The sequence below is a fragment of the Macrobrachium nipponense genome, chromosome 1 (assembly GCF_015104395.2).
Source record: "Macrobrachium nipponense isolate FS-2020 chromosome 1, ASM1510439v2, whole genome shotgun sequence".
NCBI lineage: Eukaryota > Metazoa > Arthropoda > Malacostraca > Decapoda > Palaemonidae > Macrobrachium > Macrobrachium nipponense.
The window spans coordinates 14,495,893-14,505,829 of record NC_087200.1 but is presented as its reverse complement, the minus strand read 5'-3'; the positions used below and the strand labels follow the sequence as shown (position 1 = coordinate 14,505,829).

Genomic DNA, 9,937 nt, shown 5'->3' with positions numbered 1-9,937 from the left:
CACTTACCTCGGTCATCGAAACTGCATTTCTGCCACCTTTTATGGGTGGGGCTCTGTTTCCTTAGGAACATTAGATTGTAGTAGGTCCCACTCAGGGTTGGGTATACCAGATCGAAACAAAGGGTAATTAGCCTCTGTCATCGAAACTGGATTTCTGCCCACCTTTTGGATGGTGGCCTGTCTCCTTAAGGAAATCAGTTATAGTCAGGTCCACTTCAGGATTGGGTATACCAGCTCGAGACAAAGGCTACTTATGCCTAAAATGGTCATGGAACACCTGGATCTTGCCCACTTTTTGGATTGTGTGGCTTGGTCCTAGGATTAGGATTGTAGTCAGGGTCCACTTCAGGGTTGGGTATACCAGTTCGAGACAAGGTTACTTACGTCATGGAAACTGGTTTCTGCCCACCTTTTGGATGGTGGCCTGCTCTTGAGGGAAAATCAGTTGTAGTCATCACTTCAGGGTTGGGTAGACCAGTTCGAGACAAAGGCTACTTAGCCCTCTGTCATCGAAACTGGATTTCTGCCCACCTTTTGTGGAATGGTTGGCCCTGGTTCCTTCCTTAAGGAATTCAAAGGTTATTAGTCAAAGGTTCCACTTCAGGGATTTGGGGGGTATATTATTCCACCGTCGGAAGGAACAAATGGCCCTCTTCCCTTAAGGATCAGTTATAGTCGGTCCACTTCAGGGATGTTATACCAGCTCGAGACAAAGCCACTTCCTCTGTCCTCCGAAACTGGATTTCTGCCCATTTTTTGGATGGTGGCCTGTTTCCTTAAGGAAATTAGTTGTAGTCAGGTCCACTTCAGGATTGGGTATACCAGATCGAGACAAAGGCTACTTAGCCTCTGTCATCGAAACTGGATTTCTGCTCACCTTTTGGATGGTGGCCTATCTCCTCAAGGAAATCAGTTATAGTCAGGTCCACTTCAGGGTTGGGTATACCAATTCGAGACAAAGGCTACTTAGCCTCTGTCATCGAAACTGGATTTCTGCTCACCTTTTGGATGGTGGCCTGTTTCCTTAAGGAAATTAGTTGTAGTCAGGTCCACTTCAGAGTTGGGTATACCAGCTCGAGACAAAGGCTACTTAGTCTCTGTCATCGAAACTGGATTGGATTTCTGCCTACCCTTTGGATGGTGGCCTGTTTCCTTAAGGAAATCAGTTGTAGTCAGGTCCACTTCAGGGTTGGGTATACCAGATCAAGACAAAGGCTACTTAACCTCTGTCATCGTAACTGGATTCCTGTCCAACTTTTGGACGATGGCATGTTTCATTAAGGAAATCAGATATAGTCAGGTCCACTTCAGGGTTGGGTATTCCAGATCAGGACAAAGGCTACTTAACCTCTGTCATCGTAACTGGATTCCTGCCCAACTTTTGGATGGTGGCAGGTTTCATTAAGGAAATCAGATATAGTCAGGTCCACTTCAGGGTTGGGTATACCAGATCGAGACAAAGGCTACTTAGCCTCTGTCATCGAAACTGGATTTCTGCCCACTTTTTGGATGGTGGCCTGTTTCCTTAAGGAAACCAGTTGTAATCAGGTCCACTTCAGGGTTGGGTATACCAGCTTGAGACAAAGGCTACTTAGCCTCTGTCATCGAAACTGGATTTCCACCCACCTTTTGGATGGTGATCTGTCTCCTTAAAGAAACCAGTTGTAATCAGGTCCACTTCAGGGTTGGGTATACCAGCTTGAAACAAAGGCTACTTAGCCTCTGTCATCGAAACTGGATTTCAGTTATAGTTAGGTCCACTTCAGGGTTGGGTATACCAGCTCGAGACAAACGCTACATAGACTGTCATCGAAACTGGATTTCTGCCCACCTTTTGGATGGTGGCCTGTTTCCTTAAGGAAATCAGTTGTAGTCAGGTCCTCTTCAAGGTTGGGTATACCAGCTCGAGACAAAGGCTACTTAGCTTCTGTCATCAAAACTGGATTTCTGCCCAACCTTTTGGATGGTGGCCTGTTTCCTTAAGGAAATCAGTTGTAGTCAGGTCCACTTCAGGGTTGGGTATACCAGCTCGAGACAAAGGCTACTTAGCCTCTGTCATCGAAACTGGATTTCTGCCCAACCTTTTGGATGGTGGCCTGTTTCCTTAAAAAAATCAGTTGTAGTCAGGTCCACTTCAGAGTTGGGTATACCAGAGCGAGACAAAGGCTACTTAGCTTCTGTCATCGAAACTGGATTTCTGCCCAACCTTTTGGATGGGCCCTGTTTCCTTAAAAAAATGAGTTTGTAGTCAGGTATCTTCAACAAGGTTGGGTATACCAGCTCGAGAGCCAAAAGGCTACTTTAGCTTTCTGTCATCGAAACTGGATTTCTGCCCAACCTTTTGGATTGGTGCCTGTTTACCTTAAGGAATCAGTTGTAGTCAGGTCCACCCTTCAGGGTTTGGGTATACCAGCTCGAGACAAAGGCTACTTAGCCTCTGTCGATCGAAACTGGATTTCTGCCCCAACCTTTTGGAGGGTGGTGCCTGTTTCCTTAAAAAAATCAGTTGTTTTAGTTCAGGTCCACTTCAGAGTTGGGTTATACCAGAGCGAGACAAAGGCTAACTTAGGCCTCTGTCATCGCAAACTGGATTTCTTTCTGCCACCCAACCCTTTTTTTGGATTGGTTTGGGCCTGTTTCTCTTTTCCTTAAGGAAATCAGTTGTAGTCCAGGTCCACTTCAGGGTTTGGGTATAGCCAGCTCAAGACAAAGGCTACTTAGTCCTCTGTCATAGAAACCTGCATTTCTGCCCATCCTTTTGGATGGTGGCCTTGTTTCCTAAGGCAAATCAGTTTGTAGTCCCATGGTCCACTTCAGGGTTTGGGTTTTTATACCAGCTCAATACCAAAGGCTACTTAGCCTCTGTCCATCGGAAACTGCATTTCTGCCACCTTTTGGATGTTGGGCCTGTTTTTCCTAAGGAAATCAGTTGTAGTATCAGGTCGCCCACGTTCAGGCTTGGGTAATAACCAGAATTCAAGACAAAGGCTACTTAGTCCGCTGTCATATCAAACTGGATTTCTCGCCCACCTTTTGGATGGTGGCCCTGTTTCCTAAGGAAATCGAGTTTGTAGTCAGGTCCACTTCAGGGTTGGGTTGGGTATACCAGCTCAAGACAAAGGCTACTTAGCCTCTGTCATAAAAACAACTGGATTTCGGTGCCCACCCCGTTTTGGATGGTGGCCTGTTTCCCTAAGGAATCAGTTGTTAGTCCAGGAGGGTCCCACTTCAGGGTTTGGTATACCAGCTCAGTGTTACATAACAAAGGCTACCTTAGCCTCTTAAAAAGAAAAAAAAGTCATAGAAACTGGATTTCTGCCCACCCCCCATTTTGGATCGGTGGCCCTGTTTTCCTAAGGTAAATCATTGTTTGTAGTCCAGGTCCACTTCATGGGTTGGGTATACCAGCTCAAGACAAATGGCTACTTAGCCTGCCCTTTAGTTCCGATAGGAAAACTGTATTTTTCTGGCCCACCTTGTTGGATGGTGGCCCTGTTTTCCTAAGGAAATCAGTTGTAGTCAGGTCCCAGCTTCAGGTTGGTTGGTATAGCAGCTCAAGACAAAGGCTACTTAGCCCTCTGTTCATCCTAGCAAACTGGATTTCGCCCACCTTTTGGAATTGTTGGGGCCTGTTTCCTAAGGAAATCCAGTTTGTAGTCCAGGTCCACTTCAGGGTTGGGTAGACCAGCTCAAGACAAAGGCTACTTAGGCCTTCTGTCATAGAAACTGGATTTTCTGGCCCACCTTTTGGATGGTGGCGGCCTGTTTTCCTAACGGGAAATCAGTTTGTAGTCAGTCTCCACTTCAGGGTTTGGTATAGACCACCGCTCAATACCAATAAGGCTACTTAGTCCTCTGTCCATCGAAAGCTGCATTTCCTGCCCACCTTTTGGATTGGTGGGCCTGTTTTCCTAAGGAAATCAGTTGTAATGTCAGGTCCCACTTGTCTTCAGTTGGTTGGGTATAGCCAGCTCAAGACAAATGGCGAACTTATGCCTCTGTCATAGAAACTGGATTTTCTGCCCACACCTTTTTGGATGTGGATGGTCCTGTTTGCCTATAAGGATAAATCAGTTGTTTTATGTCCAGGTCCACCCTTCAGGGTTGGGTATACCAGCTTCAAGACCAAAGGTCGACTTAGAGGCCTCTGGTCATAAGACAAACTTGATTTCCTGCCCACCTTTTTGGATGGTGGGGCCTTGTTTTCCTAAGGAAATCAGTTTTGTAGTCTCGGTCCAGTCCTCCCCACTTCAGTGGTTTGGGTTGGTATACCAGCTCCAAGACAAAGGATAACTTAACCTCTGTCATCGTAACTGGATTCCTGCCCAACTTTTGGATGGTGGCATGTTTCATTAAGGAAATCAGATATAGTCAGGTCCACTTCAGGGTTGGGTATACCAGCTTGAGACAAAGGCTACTTAGCCTCTGTCATCGAAACTGGATTTCCGCCCACCTTTTGAATGGTGGCCTGTTTCCTTAAAAAAATCAGTTGTAGTCAGGTCCACTTCAGAATTGGTATATCAGAGCGAGACAAAGGCTACTTAGCCTCTGTCATAGAAACTGGATTTCTGCCCACCTTTTGGATGGTGGCCGGTTTCCTTAGGGAAATCAGTTGTAGTCAGGTCCACTTTAGGGTTGGGTATATCAGCTCGAGACATAGGCTACTTAGCCTCTGTCATGAGACAAAGGCTACTTAGCCTCTGTCATTGAAACTGAATTTCTGTTGAAAGACGTATTACTCAGGATAGGTAGAACATGCATCCTGCCTATGTGAACTCTCTCGAGAGAGAGACTGAAAGTTTCCAGCCATATGATTGGCTTATCAATAACCAATCAGGAGCGTCGTAAGGGACTGGCCTAGGCATCAGATGCACGATTGATGTGAATCTACTAAAGCATCAAACGGCACTGAGTCCAACCTGTGCCTCTTCTTTATGATGCTGAACAGACCTGAGGTTCAAAAGAAAGGGTTGAAGTGAAGGGTGAATAAAAACGAGTACTTTAGACCAACGCTAGAATCAGGAAAAAATAAAAGGACGCTTGGTCAGAAATTGTAAGTTCATGTGGCAAGTTGAGTAGCTGTAGATTAGGGCAATAGTGAAGCCATTGGCTAGGTTTTACCGTGAAAACTTCACGAAACAAATGACAGAGATAGGTCCAAACCAAACAAAAGCACCCACAATACTTGATAACAAAAATAGCATGAAGACGACATATAGATGAGCTCCTAAATGTCAAAGATTACACACATGAAAATGCAAGAAATGACAAGACTCGCCAAAGCCCTTGTGATAGGATGACTGCCTGAAAAAGTTCGGAAATATACCACAATTCAATCGAGACTTCGAGACTCTCAGAAATACGCGAAGCCGTTCTTTTCAGAGAGGGAAAACTGGGTGGATTTTCGGAGACTTCGCGGAAGCAGTATATGTTCCAGAGAGCAGAAGCAGTCACGTCGGAAACAAAATCCTTATCGGAAACTGATTCTGTTGAATGTTTTGAAGCAAGGATGCTACTGAGCTGGTAGGAAGTAGTCAAAGCTCAGTAGTAGCAGCAACAGTATGAGGAGCAGCAGTAGGAGGACCAGGAGTAGTAGCAGCAGCAGTATGGGAAGCAGTAGATGGAGCAGCAGTAGTTGCAGCAGTAGTATGAGGAGCAGCAGTAGTAGCAGCAGTAGTATGGGGAGCAGCAGTAGTAGGAGGAGCAGCAGTAGATGGAGCAGCAGTAGGAGAAGTAGCAGTAGATGGAGCAGCATTAGTAGCAGCAGCAATAGGAGTAGGAGTAGCAGTAGCTGATCCCCGAGACAAGAGTCTGTGAGGGGAAAACAGGAAGCCAAAAAGTGTGATTTGATCAGTAGGGGGAGACGGCCATCAATACATGAGGCCTGCACCTTCCTGTCACGCTATCCAACCCAGTGAGGGAGAAGAGGCTTTCCTTAGTCACAGACCTATGAAATGACGAAGACGGCCACATTTTTCGTCTTTGAGAACAGCACGGATTCATTTTCTGTTTCATCCCAAACTCGGCCCTTACGTAAGACAGAAAGACAGCTTCAGATTGATTGTTGGCAACTAAAAAAATTAATACAGATCGCAAGGAAATTAATTATGCATATCAGCGAACACGTTTAGAATTCTTCGTTTCTATATATATTTATTTGTACGCTTTCAACGCTATGATATCTTGTCTTCAAGACTCGTAGACACTCCCAAATTTCGATGCTCGTGGCATAGCATACATTCGCGGAATAGTTTATGAGGAACTTAATAAAGTTGCAATAAAGGGACGTCACCTAACTTCAAGCTTTCGTATAAACATTCACTTAACTTCAAGCTTTCGTATAAGCATTCACTTAATTTCAAGCTTTCGTATAAACATAGAGCGAAGAATGATAACTATCTCAAGAAAAACGAAAGCCAAATTACATATTAAAAACTAACTACCAGGTTGAAGCGTCATGGGAAACTTATTTTGCAGTGTGTTATGTAAACAAAACAAAAATAAAAAAAAATGAAAAAACTCCGAGACTAGAAAACGAAGGACAGTCAAGAGTCCTTCTCGCCTTCCCTCTTTAAGAACAGGTGACTGGCGCTTTTTCCCTCTCTGGAAGATAACAATCTCCCTGGAGGTCGACCTAGAAAGGAGGGGATTGATTACAGAGAGAGAGAGGGAGAGAGAGAGAGAGAGAGCAACGTCATTCGACCCATGATGACGTCAGATCATGATTGTGCTGCATTGCTCCTGTGATGAAGCAACATTTACATCTATATTGTATAAGGAAGATCTCTCTCTCTCTCTCTCTCTCTCTCTCTCTCTCTCTCTCTCTCTCTCTCTCTCTCTCTCTCCTTGGATTTCTGATTTCTGACTTTCATGATGATTTGACATGATCTTTAAATGATATTTTTTCACTTCTTTAATGTGATCTTCTTTTGAGTATGACCACGCTACAGGTTAATCTACATTATGCCCAGCGAATCACGTTTTTGTTTGAATAAAGAAGCCATTGAACATTGCCTTTGTCATCATAAAAAAAAAAAAGTCCTTTCAGATATGAGGCTAAACTTCCAGGACAGACGTAGAACTTTATTTTATACAGTACAATTCTCCATGCGTTTTAATCATTTACTTCCATTTTCATTTATTTTTTTATTAACTTGTTAATTTATCTGGTTTTTTAATGACGTCATGGAGACACGTAGAGAGAGAGAGAGAGAGAGAGAGAGAGAGAGAGAGAGAGAGAGAGAGAGAGAGAGAGAGGTAATATTGCTCTTAGATACTATAGGTTCTTGATTATCCATAGACCAGAAAACGAACTAGATAAAAAGGGAATAAAGGAACGAAAAGAAATCAGGTCGCCTTAATAATTAGGGATGAGGTTGCTAGCTCCACGCCTTTCTCTCCACCCTCCTCCCATCCCCCCTGGCTGAATCCCACCACAGTCCACTAACACCCCCCACCCCCGGCGAGAGGCTAATATTGAATCTTACCCGGAAAAGAATTTTTTTTTTCAGGTATGTTCCCCACTGCTAGGATCGATTCCCGGTCTCTGGATCGTGCAAAATCGCACTTGTATGAATGCATTATTGTACACATACACATCCAGTGTATACATAACTGCAATAAAACTATCGACGTGAAAGGAGAGGTGGATCAATGCAGGTTATAAGAATTCAATTCTGCTGAATACAAGACGAGTATGGACAGACTCTCGCATTAATTTGCTATGAAGCTACGCACATAACAATAACAGTAAAAGAGAGAGAGAGAGAGAGAGAGAGAGAGAGAGAAGAGAGAGAGAGAGAGAGAAGGTATCTTGCTCTCACGGTACAAAGCACTAAAATAATTATAATTAGGTTACGCGAGAGTAAAAATTACTTGTTTACTAAACCCAGAGAGAGAGAGAGAGAGAGAGAGAGAGAGAGAGAGTTTGTGTGTGTGTGTGTGTGTGTGTGTGTTTACAAAACCTCAAATCCAGCCAACTGATTATTATGATAACCAGAAGTGATTTTTAAAAAAAGAGAGCTCTTATTTGGGAGATTTAAAACGTGAGGACACATGCCAAGTTATCTAATCTTATCACCTGTTATCAGTTTTCCTCATTGACGTTAATTCGTCACGCTATTATAGCAGTAATATATAAAATATCAATGATACTGATCAATGATAATGATACTGGTGACAATTGCAAATATTTCTGCCGTCTGCCGCCTGTTTCAAATCTAGCCAGCTCTTAGTTGATATAATATATCATACAGGAGATGAACCCTCATCATATGGAACAAGCTTCACCACAGGGGCCACTGACTCGAAATTCAAGCTTCCAAAGAATATTAAGGTGTTCACTGGAAAGTAGTAAAACAAATGGGAAATACAGAAAGGAAATCAGTTATTAAAAACCAGATAAATTAACAAGTTAATAAAAAAAACAAATGAAAATAGAGGTAAATGATTAAAATGCATGGAGAATTGTAATGTATAAAATAAAGTTCTACGTCTGTCCTGGAAGTTTAGCCTCATATCTGAAAGGACTTTTTTTTTTATGAGGACAAAGGCAATGTTCAATGGCTTCTTTATTCAAATAGAAACGTGGTTCGCTGGGTATAATGTAGATTAACGTGTAGCGTGGTAATACTCAGAAGAAAATCACATTAAAGAACAGAAAAAATATTTAATGATCATGTCAAATCATCATGAAAGTCAGAAATCCAAGGAGAGAGAGAGAGAGAGAGAGAGAGAGAGAGAGAGAGAGAGAGAGAGAGAGAGAGAGAGAGAGAGACAACGAGTTGCTTCTAAATCACCCAGAGAGAGAGAGATAGAGAGAGAGAGAGAGATTAGGATGTCTCAAAGACTTGGTAGTCCATCCGAGGAGACATCGTGTGCTCACTTATCTGTAGGAGCAGATTTTGCTGTTCATTCACAGTGTCCTTCTAATGATTTTGTCTAGCTTTCTTTTAACCTCTTCCACACTGTTGCTGTTTACAACTTCTGGAGACAGCTTATTCCATGTGTTACATATTTTGTCTGTAAAGAAGTTCCCACAATAGGATGTGTTGTATCTCTTCAGCTATTTCTTGTCTAGTTTTCGTTTAATGTAAATAGGTCACTGTCTACTTTTGTTTTGCCTTTCAGTATTTTAAATGTTTCTATTAGTTGTCCTCGCAAATCGTCGTGTTTCTAAGCCATATATGTTCAGGCTCTCTATTTGCCAGATGGATGGAATTAACTTTCTGGCTCTTGCTTGTACCCCTAATCTATTTATGTCTTTTCTTAGGAGAGAGAGAGAGAGAGAGAGAGAGAGAGAGAGAGAGAGAGAGAGAGAGAGAGAATATGTTTACAAATTCTGCCGAGGTCTCACAATGACTTCCCGATTATCGAATATACCATTCCGGACCAATTGTGGAGGACTGCTCCGGAATACCTGGCTGATATACGCTGCCTATTATCATCATCAAGATTCAAGGTTCTTCGCATGGCCATTTTTAGGGCGGATTGGCCAGACGTGAGTCACCTTACGACACAAAGAAGGACAGGTGACAAAACACAGGTAGTCCACGGACAGCAAAAATACGCAGGTAAACGTCTGACTTGACATTTTAGTAGTGTCTTCATGAGGAGCGAGCAACTGATGTTGGCCTATAACACTTCGTTAACTCTTTTTTATTTATTTATCTACTTATTTATTTTTTGGCAGTGTTCGAATATACATTTTTATTCTCTATACAATAGCTAAATGATGAAATCCCCTTGTCGATGCAGATAACCCAAACATTAACAAATCTAAAATTTGTATAATCGACACTGCCACACCGCCCCCCCCCCCCCCCCCCCCCCCCCCCAAAAAAAAAAATAAAGGACGAAATGGTACCAGCAAACGATTGGTACCATTCGTCCCCTTTTTTGGCAAAGTGTCGAATATGCATTTTTTCAGCGTTTTGTG

The 9,937-nt window shown here is 43.0% G+C and overlaps 1 protein-coding gene across 1 annotated transcript; it reads right to left on the bottom strand.

Annotated features, from left to right (window-relative positions):
• Window positions 1-5,534: 5,534 nt before the first annotated feature.
• Window positions 5,535-9,477, bottom strand: LOC135218692 (mucin-7-like). The gene is made up of 2 exons (XM_064255141.1): window positions 9,419-9,477; window positions 5,535-5,811 (listed from the first exon to the last, which is right to left on the bottom strand). Exons 1-2 carry the CDS (start codon window positions 9,475-9,477, stop codon window positions 5,535-5,537), a joined length of 336 nt encoding a protein of 111 aa, XP_064111211.1.
• Window positions 9,478-9,937: the final 460 nt, after the last annotated feature.

Excerpts from the sequence above, each read along its gene's own strand:
- LOC135218692 (XM_064255141.1), bottom strand. The coding sequence starts at position 9,477 with ATGGCCATGCGAAGAACCTTGAATCTTGATGATGATAATAGGCAGCGT. Across the intron at positions 5,812-9,418 it reads AGGCAGCGTATATCAGCCAG|ACTCTTGTCTCGGGGATCAG; the intron begins GTATTCCGGAGC and ends TTCCCCTCACAG.